Here is a 22,848-nt window from a genome sequence, read left to right as displayed (position 1 = left end):
CCCGGCCGCTGCCCGTGCGGAGGCCTGGTCTCCGCACTGGCTTCATTCAAGGCTCTCAGGGCCAGGAGTCTGCGCAGGCTTCACCCTGGACATCGCCAATGCCACCCAAGGATGGGAGGTAAGGAAAAAAAAAGAGAAAAAACATGAAAAGAGAAAAGAAACAGACAGAGAGGACGAGCTCTGGCTCAGCAGTCCTATTCTGCCACTGTCAACATGGATCTTGGAACAAATTGCTCCTTTTCTGAATTTCAGACAGTGATGAGACTGATACCACAGTGATCAGTGCTTGGGCCCCAGCTATTCACAATATATATTAACAATTTAGATGAGGAAACTACATGTCATATCTCCAAGTTTGCAGGTGACACAAATCTGAGCGGAATGATATGTTGTGAGAAGTAGAAAAACCTCTGTGATTTTGACAAGTAAGTGGGCAAACACATTGCAGGTGCAATTTAATGTGGTAAATGCGAGGTTAAACATTTTGGAATCAAAAACAGCCAACTGATTATTATCTGAATAGCAATAGATTGGGAAAGGAGGAGGTGCAACAAGACTTAGGCGTCCATCATACGTCAGTCATCAAAGTAAGCATACAGGTGCGGCAGGTGGTGAGGAAGGCAAATGGTATGTTGGCCTTCTTAGCAAGAGAATTTGAGAAAAGCAGGAGGAACGTCTTGCTGCAACTGTACAGGACATTGGTAAAGACCACATCTAGAGTATTATGTGCAGATTTGTTCTCCTTATCTGAGGAAGGAAGTTTTAGCTAGTGAGGGAGTGCAAAGAAGGTTTACTAGCCTGATTCCTGGGATGGCGAGTCTGATGTACAGAAAGAGACAGAATTGGTAAAGACCATATTCACTGGAGTTTTAGAATAATGAGACAGAATCTCATAGAAACCTGTAAAATTCTAACAAGATTAGACATGGTAATGCATGAAGGACATTCTCAATGACCAGAATCAAGTGTCAATGTCTAAGAATAAGGGTAAGCCATTTAGAACAAAGATGGGGAGGAATTACTCACCTAGACAGTGGTGAGCCTGTGGAATGCACTGCCACAGGAAACTGTTGAGGCCAAAACGCTGGAGACCTTCAAGAAAGATGTAGGTACAGTTCTTAGGAATAAAGGGATCAAACTATACAGGGAGAGGATGAGAGCAGAGCACTGAAATAGATGATCAGTCATAATCATATTGCATAGCAGAGCAGGCTCAAAGAGCCTACTCCTGCTCTTATATTCTATGTTTCTATGTCACCAGTGCCCACATGGGTGAAAAAGGAAACTCCTACAATCTAGCAATCGAAGAGGACCACACCCATGGAGACCCTAGCCCATAGTGGTGTACAGGTTTCACCGCACACTTACTCTTCTTAGGAATGGAATTTTTAAAACATATTTCTTCTTAAAGTGCTAAACTAAAATGTAAATCACTGAGATACACAAATTAGTTTACATTCTGTGCCTCAAAGATAACTGAATTGACACGTGATTTTATTTTGAACAAAGGTGTAACTATATAACAGGAAAAAGAAGAGAATAATATTTGGTTCCAAGAGATTAAAATCACAACTTGAATTAAAAAAACCTTGAGAATCACTCTTTTTTGTACTCAAGTCCAAGACACTTATAAAACAAACACCATTTTCTCGCAAAAGGTCCCAGTTCAACAGAAATATCATTTTGAATAATCTCCACATTTGGTTTGTAAATACAATTATCTGAACACTTCCTAAAATATATGAACTGAGAGAGTACTTCAGAATCTACTTCAAGTGAATTTATCCATAGCCTGGTTGATTTACTCTAGACCAGTGTTTCCCAAACCTTTATGCTGGTGTGACCCCATTTTCATTCCTCAGACAGAGATCCAGGGTGAAAATTTGGCAGCATGAATAGTTTGAGTGGAATGGGTGGTGCTCACTTTGCTCTTCTCCCTCCTTTCACCACTGCCTCATCTTAACCCCTCTCTCCCTTCACCACTCTCTCACGTCACCGCCTTTCCCACAATTCCTCCCACCGTCCCCTCATCTACCCTTTGAGCAAGTTGATGAAAAATCAGGCAAAATGAACACCTACCTTTTAGGTAGGCATACAGCAGGAAGGAGCAGTCCATCAACGTTACACCCTCTGTTATGAAAAACAACAGCATATTAAAAGGCTCACGCAGCTGTCACTATCAATCAGAGCTCTACAGCAGCCATTTCTGCTTCAGAGCCCCCGATCCCAACATCTAATCTCTAACGATACCCAGTTTGAGAAACCTTGCTATAGATGTCAAGGTAAGCTGAACCCAAGATGACAATTGTTGACCCAGTCAAATCAAATCAGCAGAAAGACCAGAGTGTAATTCAACCTATCTATCTACCAGATATGACACAGAATAAGTCACTTGAAAATATTACTTATCAATGGAACTGGATTATTAACTGGAACTGCAATGGAGGTAGCAGCGCTATTAAGCTTAATGGTTTCTTATACAACCATCAACAAAATCTAAATCATCAGGACTGTAAGTGGCACAACATGCCATAATTAGCTGGGCTTCACTTAATAATACCCCATCAAAAGAATTACATGTGAATTTTGCTGATTTAGGTCTATATTTAGTATATCACTGTGTGTTTCGACTATACAGGTTAGCCTTTAATGATCACACAATGCATCTTTGAGTGGTAGGTTATGGTGGTCCTGGCTGTTGCTCATCTTCTAAGCTTTTGAGATGCTTCTACATTAAGTTATCATCTGTGTGTTATTTTCTAGATTAAGCAGACTGGCATGGACTGTAACTTCCTAACTGATGTGTTGCATTAGTTTTGTCATATATTTACTAAAAACAAAAAGCAGAAAGACCACTCTTTTGACATGTCTTTTAGACACGATACAAACATAACAAATCCAGTCAACTTTGCAATCTCCTCCTCAGTAACATTCGGGGACTTATGTCAAAGTTGGGAGAACTTAAATATTAGCAAGACCCTGACAAAGAGTGATTCCCTGAGCATGGCTATCACTCAATCTCCCAAACTGCTCTATCTGCATCATCCTGGCCCACAGGCAATGATATTGTAGTGATGTCAATGGACTAGTAATCCAGAACCCCAGGCTCATGTTCTGTGAACAACAGTTCAAACCCCACCATGACAGATAGTGAAATCAGAATTCGATTTAAAACAAATTCTGGAGAAAAAAAGCTCATCTGATGGGTGACCACGTAAGCACTGTTGTAAAAACAAATTAGCTCACTTTTGTCCTTACGGCAGAAAATCTGTCACTTTTACCTGGTCTGGCCTTTATTTGACTCCACACCACTATATTTTAACCACCTTCTGGGATTAATGCTAGCCCACACCTCATTGATTAAATAAGATAAATCACAGCACGATGATGATGGGTAGAAATAAACAGCCAAGGAAAGAATTCTCTGGTAGGAGTAATCAATAAGTCCCTTAACAGTTGTCCTGCAGTGTGGCACACTGTATTTCAAGAAATACTGGGGATTGTAAAGAAGGTACAGCAATAATAATTGGGGATTTTAATATGCATATAGACTAAAATAATCAAAGTGGCAAGGGTAAGTACATTATATTTTTTTCTTGGAGGAATATGTTGGGGAACCAACCAGCGAACAAGCTATTCAGCATTTGGTATGGTGTAATGAGCTGGGATTAATTTATGATCTCATAGTAAAGGATCCTCGAGTGGAGACTGATTGTAGCATACTAGAATTTCAAATTCAGTTGGAGAGGAAGAAACTGGAGTCCCAAATTAACGTTCTGGAGTTAAGCAAAGGTAATTACATAGACATGAGAACAGATCTAGCCCTAGTAGACTGAGCAGGAAGACTAAAAGGTGGGATAGTTGATGAACTGTGGCAGTTGTTTAAGGAGATACTCAATTCTAAACTAAACACATTCCAGAAAGAAAGAAAGATTCAAAGAGGGGAGTAAACATCTATGGCTAAGCAAGGATGTTAAAGATAATAAGACAAAAACTAAGGCATATCATATTGAAAAGGTGAATGGCAGACTGGAAGACTACAAAACTTTTAAACATCAAAGGGTTATTAAAAATGTCACAAAAAGAGCAAAGATAAATTATGAAAGAAAACTAGTGCAAAATTAAAAACAGATAGCAAAAGCTTTTGTAAGTATAGAAGAGGGAAGAGAGTAGCTAAAGTGAATGTTGACTCCTTGGAGGATGAGACTGTGGAGTTAATAGTTGGGAACACTGAAATGGTAGGTCACTAAACTAATATTTTGCTTCAGTTTTCACAGTGGAGGACAGAAGTATTATCCCGACAGTTAACAAGTAATGCAGAGGTTACAGAAATGGAGGAACCTGGAACAATCATCAGTAGGGAAAAAGGACCGAGTAAACTATTGGAATTGAAGGCAAAAAAGTCCCCAAGGTCTGATGACCTACATTCTAGGATTGTAAAGGTCGTGGCAGCAGAAATAGTGGATCTATTGGTTATAATATTCCAAAATTCCCTGGACACAAGAAAGGATCCAGTGGTTTGGAAAAATGTTACTATAACAACCTTATTCAAAAAGGGAGGGAGGCAGAAAATAGGAAACAACAGACCAGTTAGTTTTACATTGTCACTGAGCAATTGTTAAAATCCATTATCAAGGAAGTAACAAAACATGTGGAAAGTCAAAATACAGTCAACAGTCAGCAGTTTTATGAAGGATATATCATATTTGACTAATTTGCTAGTTACTTGAAGATATAGCAAGCAAAATGAATAATGGAGATCCTTTAGATGTTTTATATCTGAACTTCCAGAAGGCATTTTATAAGATGCTGCACAGAAGGTTAAAACACAAGGTAAGATCACATGGAGTTAGGGGTAATTTATTAGCTTGGATAGAGGATTGACTAACCAACAGATAGCAGATAGTCATAGAACACAGAACACAGAACATTACAGCGCAGTACAGGCCCTTCGGCCCTCGATGTTGCGCCGACCTGTGAAACCAATCTGAAGCCCATCTAACCTAAACTATTCCATTATCATCCATATGTTTATCCAATGACCATTTAAATGCCCTTAAAGTGGGCGAGTCTACTATTTTTGCAGGCAGGGCATTCCACGCCCTTACTACTCTCTGAGTAAAGAACCTACCTCTGACATCTGTCCTATATCTATCACCCCTCAACTTAAAGCTATGTCCCCTCGTGCTAGCCATCACCATCCGAGGAAAAAGGCTCCCACTGTCCACCCTATCTAATCCTCTGATGATCTTGTATGTCTCTATCAAGTCACCTCTTAACCTTCTTCTCTCTAACGAAAACAGCCTCAAAACCCTCAGCCTTTCTTCATAAGACCTTCCCTCCATACCAGGCAACATCCTGGTAAATCTCCTCTGCACCCTTTCCAATGCTTCCACATCCTTCCTGTAATGCGGTGACCAGAACTGTACGCAATACTCCAAGTGCGGCCGCACCAGAGTTTTGTACAGCTGCAACATGACCTCATGGCTCCGAAACTCAATCCCTCTACCAATAAAACCTAACATACTGTACGCCTTCTTAACAACGCTATCAACCTGGGTGGCAACTTTCAGTGATCTATGCACATGGACACCGAGATCTTTCTGCTCATCCACACTACCAAGATTCTTACCATTAGCCCTGTATTCCTGTTACTCCTTCCAAAGTGAATCACCTCACACTTTTCCGCATTAAACTCCATTTGCCACCTCTCAGCCCAGCTCTGCAGCTTATCTATGTCCCTCTGTAACCTACAACATCCTTCTGCACTATCCACAACTCCACCGACTTTGGTGTCATCCGCAAATTTACTAACCCATCCTTCTACGCCCTCATCCAGGTCATTTATAAAAATGACAAACAGCAGTGGCCCCAAAACAGATCCTTGAGGTACACCACTAGTAACTGAACTCCAGGATGAACATTTCCCATCAACCACCACCCTCTGTCTTCTTACAGCTAGCCAATTTCTGATCCAAACCGCTAAATCACCCTCAATCCCATGCCTCCGTATTTTCTGCAATAGCCTACCATGGGGAACCTTATCAAACGCTTTACTGAAATCCAAATACACCACATCAACCGCTTTACCCTCATCCACCTGTTTGGTCACCTTCTCGAAGAACTCAATAAGGTTTGTGAGGCACGACCTACCCTTCACAAAACCGTGTTGACTATCCCTAATCAAATCATTCCTTTCTAGATGATTATAAATCCTATCTCTTATAATCCTTTCCAACACTTTACCCACAACCGAAGTAAGGCTCACTGGTCTATAATTACCAGGGTTGTCTCTACTCCCCTTCTTGAACAAGGGGACAACATTTGCTAGTCTCCAGTCTTCTGGCACTATTCCTGAAGACAATGACGACATAAAGATCAAAGCCAAAGGCTCTGCAATCTCCTCTCTAGCTTCCCAGAGACTTCTAGGATAAATCCCATCCGGCCCAGGGGACTTATCTATTTTCACACCTTCCAGAATTGCTAACACCTCCTCCTTATGAACCTCAATCCCGTCTAGTCTAATAGCCTGTATCTCAGTATTCTCCTCGACTACATTGTCTTTTTCCTGTGTGAATACTGACGAAAAATATTCATTTAGCACCTCTCCTATCTCTTCGGACTCCACGCACAACTTCCCACTACTGTCCTTGACCGGCCCCAATCTTACTCCAGTCATTCTTTTATTCCTGACATACCTATAGAAAGCTTTAGGGTTTTCCTTGATCCTACCTGCTAAAGACTTCTCATGTCCCCTCCTGGTTCTTCTTAGCTCTCTCTTTAGGTCCTTCCTGGCTAACTTGTACTCTCAAGCGCCCTAACTGAGCCTTCATGCCTCATCTCGACATAAGCCTCCTTCTTCCTCTTGACAAGAAATTCAACTTCTTTAGTAAACCACGGTTCCCTCACTCGACCACTTCTTCCCTGCCTGACAGGTACATACTTCTCAAGGACACGCAGTAGCTGTTCCTTGAACAAGCTCCACATTTCAATTGTGCCCAGCCCCTGCAGTTTCCTTCTCCATCCTATGCATCCTAAATCTTGCCTCATCGCCTCATAGTTGCCTTTCCCCCAGCTATAACTCTTGCCCTGCTTTATATACCGATCCCTTTCCATCGCTAAAGTAAACGTAACCGAATTGTGGTCACTATCACCAAAGTGCTCTCCTACCTCCAAATCTAACACCTGGCCTGGTTCATTACCCAGTACCAAATCCAATGTGGCCTCGCCTCTTGTTGGCCTATCTACATACTGTGTCAGGAAACCCTCCTGCACACATTGGACAAAAACTGACCCATCTGAAGTACTCGAACTATAGCGTTTCCAGTCAATATTTGGAAAGTTAAAGTCCCCCATAACAACTACCCTGTTACTTTCGCTCCTATCCAGAATCATCTTTGCAATCTTTTCCTCTACATCTCTGGAACTTTTCGGAGGCCTATAGAAAACTCCCAACAGGGTGACCTCTCCTTTCCTGGTTCTAACCTCAGCCCATACTACCTCAGTAGACGAGTTGTCATCAAACGTCCTTTCTGCCACCGTAATACTGTCCTTGACTAACAATGCCACACCTCCCCTTCTTTTACCACCTTCCCTGATCTTACTGAAACATCTAAACCCCGGAACCTGCAACAACCATTCCTGTCCCTGCTCTATCCATGTCTCCGAAATGGCCACAACATCGAAGTCCCAGGTACCAACCCATGCTGCAAGTTCACCCACCTTATTCCGGATGCTCCTGGCATTGAAGTAGACACACTTCAAACCACCTTCCTGCCTGCCGGTACACTCCTGCAACCTTGAAACCTTATTTATGACCTCACTACTCTCAACCTCCTGTACACTGGAGCTACAATTCAGGTTCCCACCCCCTGTTGAATTAGTTTAAACCCTCCCGAAGAGCATTAGCGAATTTCCCCCCCAGGATATTGGTACCCCTCTGGTTCAGGTGTAGACCATCCCGTTTGTAGAGGTCCCATCTACCCCAGAATGAGCCCCAATTATCCAGGTATCTGAATCCCTCCCTCCTGCACCATCCCTGTAGCCACGTGTTCAACTGCTCTCTCTCCCTATTCCTCGCCTCGCTAGCACGTGGCACGGGTAACAAACCAGAGATAACAACTCCGTTTGTTCTAGCTCTAAGCTTCCACCCTAGCTCCTTGAATTTCTGCCTTACGTCCCCATCCCTTTTCCTACCTATGTCGTTGGTGCCTATGTGGACCACGACTTGGGGCTGCTCCCCCTCCCCCTTAAGGATCCCGAAAACACAATCCGAGACATCATGGACCCTGGCACCTGGGAGGCAACACACCAACCGCGAGTCTCTCTCGTTCCCACAGAATCTCCTATCTGTCCCCCTAACTATGGAGTCCCCAATGACTAATGCTCTCCTCCTCTCCCCCCTTCCCTTCTGAGCAACAGGGACAGACTCTGTGCCAGAGACCTGTACCCCATGGCTTACCCCTGGTAAGTCATCCCCCCCAACAGTATCCAAAACGGTATACTTGTTTTTGAGGGGAATGGCCACAGGGGATTCCTGCACTGTCTGCCTGTTCCCTTTCCGTCCCCTGACTGTAACCCATCTACTTTTTTCCTGTACCTGAGGTGTGACTACCTCCCCGTAACTCCTCTCAATTACCCCCTCAGCCTCCCGAATGATCCGAAGTTCATCCAGCTCCAGCTCCAGTTCCCTAACACAGTTCCGAGGAGCTGGAGTTGGGTGCACTTCCCGCAGATGAAGTCAGTGGGGACACTAGTGGTGACCCTTACCTCCCACATTCTACAGGAGGAGCATACAACTGCCCTAACATCCCTTCCCACTGTTCTGAATTCCCAAACAGACAAATTAAAAAAAAATATACTAGTAGCCTTACCAAATCAGCGCTCAGAACCTTTTTTTTGGTTAGAGGAGGAGGATGGGTGGGAGACACTACCTAGGTAGTGTTTCGGGTAAAGCAACAGCCCAAATATATTACCTCACTTACTCCAAAAATGGAGTCACGCGAGGTAAGACTTTTATAACCGAAAAGCTCACCTTCCCAGGCTGCTCTCGCGCTTCCTCCCGGACTCCCGCCGCTGAAACAACTGAAAGGCCGCAGTCACGCGAGGTAAGACTTTTATAACCGAAAAGCTCACCTTCCCAGGCTGCCCTCGCGCTTCCTCCCGGACTCCCGCCGCTGAAACAACAAAGTCAGGATAAATGGGTCTTTTTCTGATTGACAAGACATATCTAGGGCTCAGTCCTTAGGGCCCCAACTATTTACAATCTATATTAATGACTCGGATGCAGCGACAGAAAGTACTATAGCCAAATTTGCAGATGACACCAGAATAGGTGGGCAAGTACGTTGTAATTTAGAAACAAGAAATTTACCAATGGATACGCATACATTAGGTGAATGGACCAAAATTGCAGATGATGTTTAACATGGATAAGTGTGAGGTTATCCAATTTGGTCAGAGAGAGAGAAAGGTCACATGATATAGATAGAGAGAAATTTCAGAGTGCTTCAGTGCAGAGGGATCTGGGTGTCCTCATGCATGAATCACAGAAAACTAGTAAGCAGGTACAGCAGTAACAAGGAAAGCAAATGGAATTTTAGCATTTATTGCTAAAGGAGTGAAGTAGAAAAGTACAGAGGTGCTCATCTGTACAAGACATTAATTAGTATTGTGTACAGTTTCAGTTCCCTTACTTGACAAGCAATGTAGTTGAATTGGAAGGGAATTCAGAGGTTCCAGATTGATTCCAGAGATGAGGGGTTTGTTTTCTGAAGAGAGATTGAGCAGTTTAGGCCTATACTCTGAATACTCTCTAATGTTTAGAAGAATGAGAGGAGATCCAATTGCAGTACATAGGATGCTAATGGGGACTGAAATGTAGATGTAAACAGAACGCTTCCTCATGTAGGGCAATCTAGAATGAGAGGGGTCATTGGTTTAGGATTAGAGGTATCAGATTTAAAACAGATGAGGTGAAACTGTTTCTCCCAAAGAGCCATAAATCTATGGTTCACTACTCCAGAGGATGGTGTGTGCTAGGACATTGAGTAAATTTGAGGAGGAGATAGAGAGATTTTTAAATTAGTAATGGGTTGAAGGGCTACGGTGAGCGGGCAGGAGAAAAAAGTGGGGTTGTACTGATTTGTTTTTATCTCAGCAATAAAAAGACAGTTCCTCCTTTTCTTGACTTAACATTTTTCCAGGCTTTTTTCATATTAACGTAATCTGACTGGAAATGGTTAGGGCCTGCAAATGAGATATTAAAGGTAACAGAATCATATGTCATAGAATCCCTAGAGTGTGGAAGCAGGCTTTTCGACCCAAAGCCCACACCGACCCTCCAAAGGGCATCCCACCCAGATCTATCCCAACCCGCCCTCCCTAGCCCTGCAACCCTGCTTTTCCCCTGGCTAAATCACAGTCTGCACATGCCTGGACACCATAGGCAATTTAGCATGGCCAATCCACCTAACCTGCACATCTTTGGAATGTGGGAGGAAACCAGAGCACTCGGAGGAAACCCAAGCAGACACAGGGAGAATGTGCGAACTCCACACAGACAGACACCCAAGGGTGGTATCGAACATGGGACTCTGGTGCTGTGAGACATCAGTGTTAACCACTGAGCTACCATGCTGCCCGGAGATGCCTTTGTCACTGGTGTCAGAATTCCTGTTATAGTGGATGCTGCTAATGGGCTCTAATGTATTTTGTACTGGAGAACAATTATAGTGAAGCTGCACAACCAGTATTCTGTTATCGTTCGTTAGGGACACTTGGAAGAACACAGTTTGTATTAGCAGCCCAAACTGAACATGAGAAAAAACATGAAAAAAAGAACACATACAAATAAAAACTTTAAGTCAAGTCATTCATGAAAACAAGGCAGGCCCAAATATTTATTTTGACCACACCACTTCCAAGTACTGTAAAATTTTGAGACCCATTTTAAGGAAAAAAAAACACAAAAGATGTTTCTACATTTCTTCTTTAACTGTTAATTATGTAAAAATATATAAATCCATTATTTCTCTTGCAGATTGCTAATGGCTCTCATTCAATAATTCCTGTATCAGCTTTATAGCATGGCCAAATGCCACAGGGATTCTGCAGATATTCCACCATTTCCAATCAGTCTTACTGCTCAAATGTCTCTCTTGTCTTGTTGTTGGTCAGGATGAGGTTGTTCGCTGCTCCTGGCACCATTCCGGTGTCTCGCTCACAGTGCTAGTTCATCATGATGAAATTGGATTTGCAGTGTGCTGGAAGTACATTACACAGAACTTGTAATTCAGTGTTTACACGTACTTAACATTATTGACCCACCCACCTTCATCCCTCCAAACAGGGAGAAACAATCTAGGGAACTGTCCCCAAAATCAAAGGCAATCCTGTTTTCACCCAGCCATTAAGAAATGTGAGCCCTGACCTGACCTCATGCATAATGTCCCCTTGGATCGGTTGGCTGAGGTCATCATTTCACTGAGTGAACATATCACAAGAAAGCCAAGCCCCAGTACTCCACAATGTGCTGAATTGAACACATGCATCTCAAGGGTGTTCTATGGTAGATTGGGGCAGAGAAACTTTTCAGCCAGAAGGCCACCTGGAAATTTTACTGGTCGTAGCCGTCAAACATTCAAGAAAGACACAATTGCAATAAAGATAGATTGTGCTACAAATAAACATAAACCTTTACTATTATAATTATACTTATACTGTCACTAACAATGCTTTACACAGAATAAGAAAACCAAACTAAACCAAACCCTCTTTTACACATTCTCTTGGCTTAAATGTGAATAATGCAGTTGGTCAATCCACTTCATTGTGGTCTCAAAATCTGGTGTCAGGTTTTCTCTCTCCATGGAAGCCACCCGATATACTTATCATTTCCAGCATTTTCTGTTTTTATTTTAGTTTCCCATCACAGGCAACATTTTTCTTGTCTTGCCAACTTCAAAGCTGCTTTTACTGCGATCTACAATGAATTAGTGCTAGAACCACCAAGAGCAAAAGTCAAAAGGTATTGCATAGAGAGTCACCACTTGGGTTTTGATACATACAGTGCTCTTCAACTTCCTGCTAACTCATTCCTGGAGCTGGGATGTAATAACACTTCTTTCACAATAATTTGGGAGGTTATCAATTTTTAATTTGTAAAGAAAACATTCCTACGCTTAAATGTTCACAAAATACAACAACTTATCCTAAAACTAAACACTCTTCACTTACTAATAAATTCATCATTCTTGTTCTAAAAGTCTTAATTATAACTTCATCTGTGGCAAGAACAGAAGATTTTTTCAAACTTAAGTTGCAGAAGAACATAAACAACTAAGCAATTAGATGCTCATCTCAAATTGTTGAGCCAAGTCTACTCATGGAGACCTTCAGTCAAACATTTTGCAACTCACTGTATTTATGTTGTGATATTTTAATCTTTGCTCCACTTGGAAATGTAGATCTAGGTTTTCCTGGGTCTATAAATCGGTTTTTCTCTGCTTCTTTCACCAACTACTTTAAATCTGAGTTGTCTGAATACTGACTCTTCTGCCCCAGAAACAGTTTTCCCCATCTACCTAATCAATACTTTTCACAATTTTGAACATCTCTAGCAAGTCCCCACTTAACTTTCTCTGCAGTAAGCAGAACAATTCCAGCTTTGATCTTCCCATTTCTGGCACTATAATAAGCTATACCATTATAGAATTAGAATTAGATTTATTGTCACGTGTACCCAAGTATAGGAATACACAAGTACATTGAGAAGTGTACAATGTCGCCATTCTCTGGTGCCATCTTGGTTACAAAACCAGAATTTAAAAAATCAGCAGAAATAAAAGAAAGCCAAAACAAGAACGTCCAGATCTTAAAGTCTAGGTCTTAACTCCATAAAGGTGTTTGGAACCACCAATGCAAGCACCCAAACCTAGCCACGGCTTTAAGTCTCAGTCAGACTGAGTCTCGCATCAATCACCAGGAGGAGCCACGTTCTTGCTGCTGCCACCTCCAATCACTGGAGGAGCTTTGCCACCTTCCCCAAACGGCGGGAGGAGCTGCATCCTTGCTGCCACTGCCGCTATTCCATGCATGGCTTGTTCATGCTGCCAATACCATGCAGCCGCCACCTCCAATCACAGAGACAAACCCGGGGGAACCGCATCCGCCTCCGATCGCTGGGAGGAATGGTGTCAACTGCCACTGCCTTTTCAGACTGTCAGGAGGCTGCCACCTTTCTGTGCATGGCCCTCTCTCACCACTGTGCCAAAGCCACCAATTACCCCACCACAACACAGTCTTGTGGTGCTGTGATACTGCTTTCATCCAGAGGATGCACAATTCCTGGTTAATCACTCCCAAAGGAGAGGCGTATGATATAGTGAGTCATGTTTATATTGTTGAATCCAAAGGTTTGCAGCTCATGTGAAAAAATTGACAGGATGTACACATAAAAGCAAGATTTTTAATAGATTCCTGATGCATAAACACTCTAGTCGGGAAAGGCACTCTTCAGTGTAATACTTTGCCAAGGCAGACCTGAAAGTTTCAGAATGAAATTTTGGACTGTCAGCACCCATGGTACCAGCAATCAGCGCGTGAGGGAATAAGATAAATGGGTCAAAAAATTAAGAGTTGACTTGCTTTTACGTGAAGAGTATTAAAACTGAAGTGAAAAATAAATTGAGTTTTGAAATTACTGTCCGTGTACGCTTGTAAAACCAAAATTCAAATCAAAACTGCTGGAGCCTAAAAATAATCTCCAATGAACATTTACCTTGTGCTCACCACTCTTCACGTGGCACTTACATGTATTCTCCAAGAAATGCACATTTCCAATTGCTGTTCAACTCCAACTTACCTTCAAGTACTTCCCTTGGATGTCCTGGTGCAGTCGCAGGCTGGATCCGAAGCTCCAGCAGGCTCGATGTGGCTAGCAGGCCATAGTTCTCCCAGATCTGTGGCGGATCATGGAATAACGCAGTATAGGAGGCCATTCAGCCCCTTGTATCTGCTCTCTTATCCTTCGGAGAAGGGATTTCATAGTCTATCTGACATCACAGCAACTTGGACAGCTTGGCGGGTGGGTGTATCTCGTCATCATTGCTGAAGAGCGCACATTTTGTACAATATTGTAAATATTATATAAGGCCAAGGCTACAGGCCTGACAACACTCACTGTCTAGACTTATCTACGGAGCAAGGCCACTTGCCAGCGTGAAGGGAATGGTCTACCCGACAAATTCAGGAGAAATGGGACAAAAGTCGTCAGACATAGCAGAAAATTTACACTTCAACTTATCCCCACTGAACAAACAAAACAAAAATACTACTCAACAAGAAATGATGTCAATGCAACAGGAGGAGACCAATTTGCCTTGACTCAACAATACAGTGAACAAAAACAAAGTTGCTGGAAAAACTCCGCAGGTCTGGCAGTACCTGTGAAGGAACAAAACAGACTTAACGTTTCGGGTCCGGTGACCCTTCCTCAGAATACAGTGAACACTCAGCTTCAAGTCAGATCTGCTTCCGTGAACAGGCTATTCATGGATACATATCAGAGAGTTATGGAAGTATAATGGAATAGAACTGCCATGTCCCTTAAAAGCTAGAGAGCACCTTTCATAACCTCAAGATGCTGGTCAGGGACAGTTACTACTGCAATGCAACAGTTAATCCTAGTCAGCAACACCCTCTCCTGTGAAAGAATAAAAAAATTTGCACATCGTAAAGTCCCACAAACAGCAATGTGATAATGGCCAGATAAGCTGATGTTAGCGGAGGAGTAAATAACTAAATATTGGCCAGGAGACAGGGAGAAGTTAACTGCTCTTCTTCCAAACAGAAACCTGCTCAGTTGAATATCATATCGGAAAGACAGTGCAGTATTGTACTGGAATGTTAGCCTAGGGATGGTCCTACTATTCCAGAACCTTCCATTTCCATTTCTTCAAATCTCCAGTACTTGTAGTTTCTCTCCCCACATCTGTTAAACCTTTTCCCTACTTACCAATGAACTCTGCCACAGCATCACACTCCCCTTCTGTTTTTATTGTGCCAACAATGCTGTCATTCTCCAAGATTGGGAGAAAAAGGTGGACAAAGTCTGATGTGTATGGAGGAGCAATGACATCCAGGACCTGCAAGCACACAATAAAATCTAAGAATGATACAGCACGAAGGCAGTCATTCAGCATTGTGCATGTGTTAGTTATCTAATTAGTCTCACTCCCTTGCTCTTTCTTCAAAGTCTGTAAATATGCCCCTTCAAGTAAACACTAATTTCCTTTCGAAAATTACTTTTGAACCTGCTTCCATCATTCTCTTCATAAGTGCACTTAAGTGCATAACAATTTGCTGTGCAAAGAAAACTTTCTTCATGTTGTTTCCAGTTCATTTGTCAAACACCCTAAACTCATTGCACATTCTCACAGTGTCTGCGTGGGTGTCCTCCCGGTGCTCCGGTTTCCTCCCACAGTCCAAAGATGTGCCGGCTAGGTGGATTGGCCAGGTTAAATTGCCCGTAGTGTACAGGGGTGTGTAGATTAAGTGGGTTATAGGGGTATGGGTCTGGGTGGGATGCACTGAGGGTTGGTGTGGACTTGTTGGGCCAAAGGGCCTGTTTCCACACTGTAGGGATCCTATGGATTCATGCCCTCTGGTTACTGACCTCTTGCCAACAAAAAATAGTTTCTTCTGCTTAGTCTATCAAAACAATTCATCTTGAATATTTCTGTCAACTCTCTTTTTAACCTTTGCTGTTCTAAGGAGAAAAACCCTGTTTCTCCAGTCTATGTGACTGAAGTCCTATCACTAGGACAGACAGTGAGCTGAATGTTGCACAGAAGAAAGCAATTGTGTTTAATATTTCTATTATAGGAAATTACCTCTGCTCCCTCTCCAAAGTATGAACATCCTTGACCCTCAGAAATGAGCACAAGACTCCATAAGACTTGATACATCCTAGCACTATATACCTCTAAGAATAAAGCCAGGGATTTCACATGGTTATAAACTTGACTGCCACCTTCAAAGGCTGGTGTATGTATAACCCCAAGTGCTTCTTCTTCTGCATCCCATTTAAAGCTGCAGTAAGGTCATATTGCCCCAAATCATTTATTTATCCTAGAAAATGTATCACTTCACACTTGTCTGCATCATCTGCCATAAATCTGCTCACTTCACCAGCCTGCCTATGTCCTCCTGAAATCTGTTGCTATCATTTTTGCAGTTTCTCACATTTCTACATTTTGTGCTACCTGCTCCTGAGAAGATGTACTCCCTCAGATATGGCACAACCCCCTGCAATCCCACCTCAAGGGGCTGAAGGTCCAAGCTTCTGTTCTGCAGAGATGCCAATCAGTCAGGGCTCGCTGCTGCTTGCTGCACAGCACGGTAAGCGAACGCAGGGCAGGTTTGGCTGTGGTGACTCTTAGGAGAACTCGGTCTGTCCCAACACTCGCTATCTGATACAAGAATATTACATTGGTGGAGTGCCTGAGGGCAGTATTGTCCACAGAACTGCAAAACTGCCTGAGTCAGCACCATTGGCACAGTAAGGGCAAATCTTTTGAAAGAAGCACAGCACACTTTGTAAACTCAGAACCTATGGTCTCTGCCTCATACAATCATACACTGAGCACTCAGCTGCAGGAAATCAGTGCACAAGCTGCTAACCTCTGTGACAAAGTATCTGATGAGTGAGATATCTGTGTCCAATTTCTCCAAACACTTGCGAATGTAGCTGACCACAGGAAGGACATAGCCGCGACTCAACAGGTGGACCATCCTGTCCAGCAGTGTCTTCTTCAACTCCAGCTAATAGCAACAACAGAGAAAATGTATTAAATATTCAGTTATCTACCCATAACTCTCACTACTCAGATATTCAGGTCAAAGTCAGGGTCAGGAGAAAGGTGCAAGGCTTCTGCTTTGGCTGTGTTAACATCACATCAATACTCCACCATGTTTTTATTTGAAAAAATGTGACAATGACTAGGTGTTCTGCTTTTTGTGATGGTGTTTGAAAGATAAATATTGGCCAAGCCACCAGCGATAACTTCTGTTCTTCATCAGAAAGGCAGTGTGGGATATTTTAGATCCACCTCAACAGGGAAACAGTGGCCTCTGTTTAACAAGGCATCAAAAAGAAGACACTTCCAAAGTGTAATACTCCCTCAGTACTTCACTAATTAAAAGGTTATATCATGAAGTTTCCACCCTACAATAATGCAGGGATACTGTGCAATGCTTCTTCAGTACTGCACTGTCAGCCTTGGTTCTTATGGATTCAAACCCTACAATGGGACTTGAATTAACGATCTTGTAGTTCAGAGGCTACCAACTCAGGCACAGCTGGCTCCAGGGTTGCTGTTAAGAGTTGTTCATCAAAGGAACCTTCCAACCCACTGCCCTTGTGCACTGGGTTACCATGGGATGAAGAAATGGAAATAAATCTTGAAACAGGAAAGGGAAAGATCAGGGAAAGGTTGATGTCAGTATATGATTTTGTGTGTAGATACGAGGCAAACCTTTATTGAGAATGGGCAGAAAACCTAACCATTGGGCCTCCGTGCAAATCAGCAGACCACATGTGAAGCTGTGTTAATCTTTATTCTAATTGTATCTGACTCAAAGATGTTCTAGAAAAAAAACCCAAAATATAGCTTGCCCTCACAGGATAAACAAGAACTCTCTCACAGATAGGAACATTTCCCTATGTTATTAAGGGACATGTCAAACATACCATATGGCATAAGTAGGCAGGAATTCTAAATTCTACCTGTCATAGTGCATAGAAAGCTCAACTATGGATTAACAAGGTGTAGAGCTGGATGAACACAGCAGGCCAAGCAGCATCAGAGGAGCAGGAAAGCTGACGTTTCAGGTCGAGACCCTTCTTCAGAAGCAGATTATCCACACTGTCCCAGGAAGAATTTGATTCTTACACAAACTACAACATTACATCACACATGGATCTCCACATTACTGCAAACTGCGCTGAAAAACACGATAAATTCTTCCAATGGATTTGCAGCTTGCGAACACTGTCCAAAACAAATCAGAGGAGAACCCTTGATAGATGCAGAATGGAACCTTAAACTTTTCTGAGATCACAAGACTTAGCTAAAATTCTGCTACAGTGTTCACACTATGCTTTCTAGTCAGCACCAGAATGTTACCTTCATCCTGAGGACCCCAGTTCAACTGTCAGGAAAACAAACAAGCAAACGGACATTTGCTTGGCATGTTTTTTTGTATTGTTTTTCAATTGTCTCCAACAGCCCTCTGCCAATCCCAAGCAACAGAAGGTTTACCTGCTCCATGACATCAAGCTGGGAATGTTCGGTCTCAAACAGTTTCACAAGGAGCTGCAGCACTTGGGGATGGAGGAGCTGGTGACAGGTACTGATCTGAAGAAAGACACAAAAGCACAGGATAACAATGACAATTACAGTCCTAAATTAATTAGAAAACAATAATCAATACAGCAGGTCAGGTCCCCAGATGGCAAAGAGGTACTATATTGGTCAATCGCACGTCAGGGGATTTCTACTGAGACAGCAACAGTGATGTTACAAATGGGCTCAGTAATTCTAGAGGTAACCAAATGAAATGATCACTATTTAGTTCTGACAGTTCCAAAAGGTATCTGGAAATGTCCCCTCTACTTGTTCTTATTTGGCCATTTGTATGCACAGTAACTACTCCATCCCAGGGTAACCCAGAACACAAGGGCAGTGGGTTGGAAGGTTCCCTTGATGTCTCTATTCTTAACAGCAGCCCTGGAGCCAGTTGTGCCTGAATTTTAGGTGACATCTAAAAGGGGACAACCTGAGTGATCTAAATGATACTCCCTGGGTGCCGAGATGGCTGTGCAATTGCAACATACAGCTGACAGGATACACCTAGTTTACATCACTTCCTAACCCAACACACCCAGAACAGTTCTAGTTCCACCAAATCTGAATTCTGTAACCCACCATGAATCTATCTGCCAGCAACTTTACTTACAGCTACACATTTACACAGGACATTACCTGGGATGGAGCATTTCAGCTTTAAAGAGAGGCTGGATAAGCTCAGGTTTGCAGCAGCGAAGGTCAGGGGATTGGGGAGTCATAGATTTTTAAAAGATTATGAGGGGCATTGACAGAGTGAACAGAAAGCAGCTGTTGCCCTTAATCAAAAGGTCAAGAACAAGGGGGCACACACCATCATCCTAGTACCTAAGGAAGCACATGCAACGTGACTTAATGACTACCATCCAGTGGCTCAGACCTCCATGATCATGAAGTGCTTCAAGAGGCTGGTCATGGCCCACATGAGCTCCCAGCCTGTCTCAATCCTCTACAATTTGCCTGTCAACATAATAGGTCTATTATTAGACTGATGAATGGACTCTCTAACTTCAGATAATGCTGATCTTGCTAATGTTGATCTTGCTTAGAACACGCCCTGTGCAATGTAACCTGTATGCCTCTGTCCAAGTGTTTTTATTTTCATCCTATGATCTGTATGTCCTTACTTACTACGATCTGCCTGTACTGCTCATAAACAAAGCTTTTCACTTTAGCTTTACTTAGGTACACGTGACAATAAAATCAATCAATCAATCAAGTGAAAGGCAGAAGGTTTAAAGGGGATTTGAGGAAAAGTTTTTTCCACCCAGGATCTGGAATGCCACGGCCTGGGAAGGTCGTTGAGGCAGGTAACCTCACAACACTTTAAAAGTACTTGGATGAACACCTGAAGTGTCATAACATTCAAGGCTACGGGCTTACTGAGAGATTGGGACCAGTGTAGATAGTCATGTATTTTTGGTGGTACAGACTCAATGGGCCAAACAGCATCTTCTGTACAGTATGATTCTACAATTCTAGGATACACTGTGGGGCATTTACTGCTGTTTAGTTTGCAATTGCTGTCTCATTGTTTATGTTACTAAAGAAAGGAATTCTTTTCAACTCAAGTATCCTCTTGTCGATATCAGGCATCTCCAGTTTAGGTACAAAAGGAATAAAAGCATCTCTGCTCCATCCCACGGCTATTCTCATGGGTCAATTTTCAGTTTCCACGTCTCTTGGCCTCTTATTAGTGAAACTACCAACTTAATAGCCACCCATTCAATAAGTTCGATTTTCAGGGTCATAGTGAAAGCCTTGAATATATTCAACAAAGAGGCAGATAATTTTTTAGATTTTAAGGGCATCAAGAGATATGCAGAGAAGGAGGGAATAAAGGTAGTGAGATAGAGGATCACCTACGATCATCTTAAATGGCGAAGTAGGCTCAAAGGGCTACTCCTGCTCTTAGTTTCTACGGTTCTGAGGTTGAACTCACTATACACGTTGTGAAGTAAAAAGCTATCAGAAGCAGGAACCTGGGTGACTTTTGCTTTTTCTGTCTGAACTAAACTGATAGAACTGATAATAAAGCAATGACTGGCTCCAGCCATGATCTGCTTCCATGGTACAGAACAGGAATAGGATAAGAAGCAAGTGATAGACAGGGCTAAGCGATTCCACAAACAACGGATCATGTCTAAGCTCTGCAATCCTGCACATTCATTTGTGAATGGCAACGAATAATCAAGTTAACTGACTGGAGGAGGCAGTGGCAGGAATAACCCCATCCTCAACGATGGGGGAGCCCATCCCATCAATGCAAAAGCTAAGGCTGAAGTATTCTCAACAACTGTCGGCCAGAAGTGCCAAGTGGATAATCCACGTCAGCTGCATTGAGTCACTAGCATCACAGATGCCAGTTTTCAATCAACTGAATTCATGTCATGTAAAATCAAGGAACAGCTTAAGGCTCTGGATAAACACTATGGGACTTGAAGACATTTTGGCAAAAGTAATAAAGGGCTGTGCTCCAGATCTAGCCACACCACTAGCGAACTTGTTTCACTACAGGTACATCCACCTATGTCCTGAGCACAGAAAGCAGGAGGAATCATTCCCTGCCAGTTAGAGCCCCAATCTACTCTCGATCATCAGGAAAGTGATGGAAGGTGTCATTTAACGGTCCTGCTTTGCAGCACTTTCTTAGCAATAACTCTTCACTGACACCCAGTTTTGGTTCAGTCAGAGACACTCAGCTCTCAACATCATTACAGCCTTGACTCAAACACAGACAACAGAATGAACTCAAGGGCAAATTAGGGTGACTGCCCTTGACATCAAGGCAGCATTTAATAGAGTGTGGCATTAAGGAACCCGAGCAAAGTTGGACTCAATGGGAATCTGCAAGATAGGGCACCACTATTTGGAGTCATATCTAGCACAAAGGAAGATGGCTAAGGTTCTTGGAGGTCAGTCATCTCAGCTCTAGGACTACTATGTAGGAGTTCCTCAGGGTAGACATTTTAATCAAACGGTTCAGAGATGTTATTGCACACTTCTGGAGCAGGTGGGACTTAAACCCAGGACTTCTGGCTCAGCGGTAGGAACAAGAGTCTCTTAGTTCCTCAGGGTAGTGTCTGAGGTCCAACTATCTTCAGCCGCTCCATCAATTACCTTCCCTCCAGCAAAATGTCAGAAGTAAGTTGCTCATTGTGCAATCATCAATGTTCAATACCACTCACAACTCCTCATATTCTGGAGCAGTCCATGTCAAATATGCAACAAGACCTGGACAACATTCAGGCTGACAAGCAGAAAGTAACATTCATGCCACACAAATGCTAGGCAATGACCATCGCCAACGATCTCCAGAATCCAGCCATCATCCTTTGACATTCAATGGCAGTACCATTGCTGAATCTCCCCACTACTGACATGCTGGAAGTTACCATTAACTAGAAACTGAACTGGACTAACTATATAAATACTGTGTCTATAACAGCAGGTGAGAAGGCTAGGAATCCTGCAGTAAGTACCTCATTTCCTAACACCCAAAAGCCTGTCCACACCTATGAGGCACAAGTCAGGAGTTGTAATGTAATACTCTCATCTTGCCTAGAAAGGGTCAACTTAAAAAGCCTAACACCATCCAGGCAAAGCAGTCCACTCGATTGGGAGCATATTCACAAACGTTCACTCTCTCCACCAATGACATCCAGTAGCAGCAGTCTGTGCATATCACTAAGGCTCCTCCAACAGCACCTTCCAAACCCAAGATCCCTACCATCTAGGTGACAAGACCAACAGATACAAGGGAACACAAGCACCTGCAAGTTTCTCTCAAAACCATACACCAACCTGACTTCGAACTTCATTGTCATTCAATGTCACTGCATCAAAATCCTAGATCTCGACCCTAACAGCACTGTGGGTGCCCCAACACCCAAGGACTACAACTATTCAAGAAAGCTCACCACCTCTTTCCCCAGGGCAATTAGGGATTGCCATGCTCGTGATGCCCAGACCCCTTGAATAAATTTAAAAACAGATTTAATTATGTTCTTCTTCATGAGGAAAGAACTTCTTTCTTCTAACACAAAAGATTACTTAAGTTAACCTAATGATATAGGATGGGGATTTTATTCATTTCAGTTACCTCATCCAGCAGCGCTAGGTGAACAGGTGTATGGTCAGTCTGCAACTGAAAGTAGCTGGGCTCTGATACAGTCCAGTCAACCCATTTCAGCACTCCCATTGCTACCACTGGGAACCTAATAATCAGAAAGAAATAATCAGGTGTCATGATGCAAAAGATACAAAGGCAAGAACTGCTCACACTTAGATTGATAGACCATATTGTCATCACCATTCTAACAGTTCCCATTGCTATACTAAATTTTAGTCCCAGAATATCTTGGCAGTTTTTTAATATATCTGGCTATTTCTGGTAACTGACAAAAAAAAAGAGAAAGCTTAGCAAACCACCAGTGCCTCA

General features: G+C 42.7%; 1 protein-coding gene across 5 annotated transcripts in view; it reads right to left on the bottom strand.

Moving 5' to 3' along the window:
• nelfcd (negative elongation factor complex member C/D) overlaps positions 1-22,848 on the bottom strand; it is a 72,465-nt gene that overhangs the window by 19,596 nt on the left and 30,021 nt on the right. For 2 of the 5 annotated variants that reach the window (XM_020536103.2, XM_048608448.1), the window contains exons 11-15: positions 22,510-22,624; positions 18,324-18,419; positions 16,684-16,824; positions 15,017-15,146; positions 10,874-11,264 (exon numbers count right to left, since the gene is read on the bottom strand). In XM_020536103.2, coding sequence (XP_020391692.2) covers positions 11,230-11,264; positions 15,017-15,146; positions 16,684-16,824; positions 18,324-18,419; positions 22,510-22,624 — 517 coding nt within the window. In that variant the 3' untranslated portion in view covers positions 10,874-11,229. Of the gene's footprint in view, positions 1-2,079; positions 2,131-9,135; positions 9,177-10,873; positions 11,265-15,016; positions 15,147-16,683; positions 16,825-18,323; positions 18,420-22,509; positions 22,625-22,848 lie in introns of those variants that run through there. The other 3 variants (XR_007264195.1, XR_007264194.1, XR_007264196.1) reach the window with 3 other exon arrangements.

Source organism: Rhincodon typus, chromosome 19 (assembly GCF_021869965.1).
Source record: "Rhincodon typus isolate 14 chromosome 19, sRhiTyp1.1, whole genome shotgun sequence".
Taxonomy (NCBI): domain Eukaryota; kingdom Metazoa; phylum Chordata; class Chondrichthyes; order Orectolobiformes; family Rhincodontidae; genus Rhincodon; species Rhincodon typus.
The sequence above is the reverse complement of the archived record's forward strand: the minus strand, read 5'-3'. Positions and strand labels throughout refer to the sequence as shown.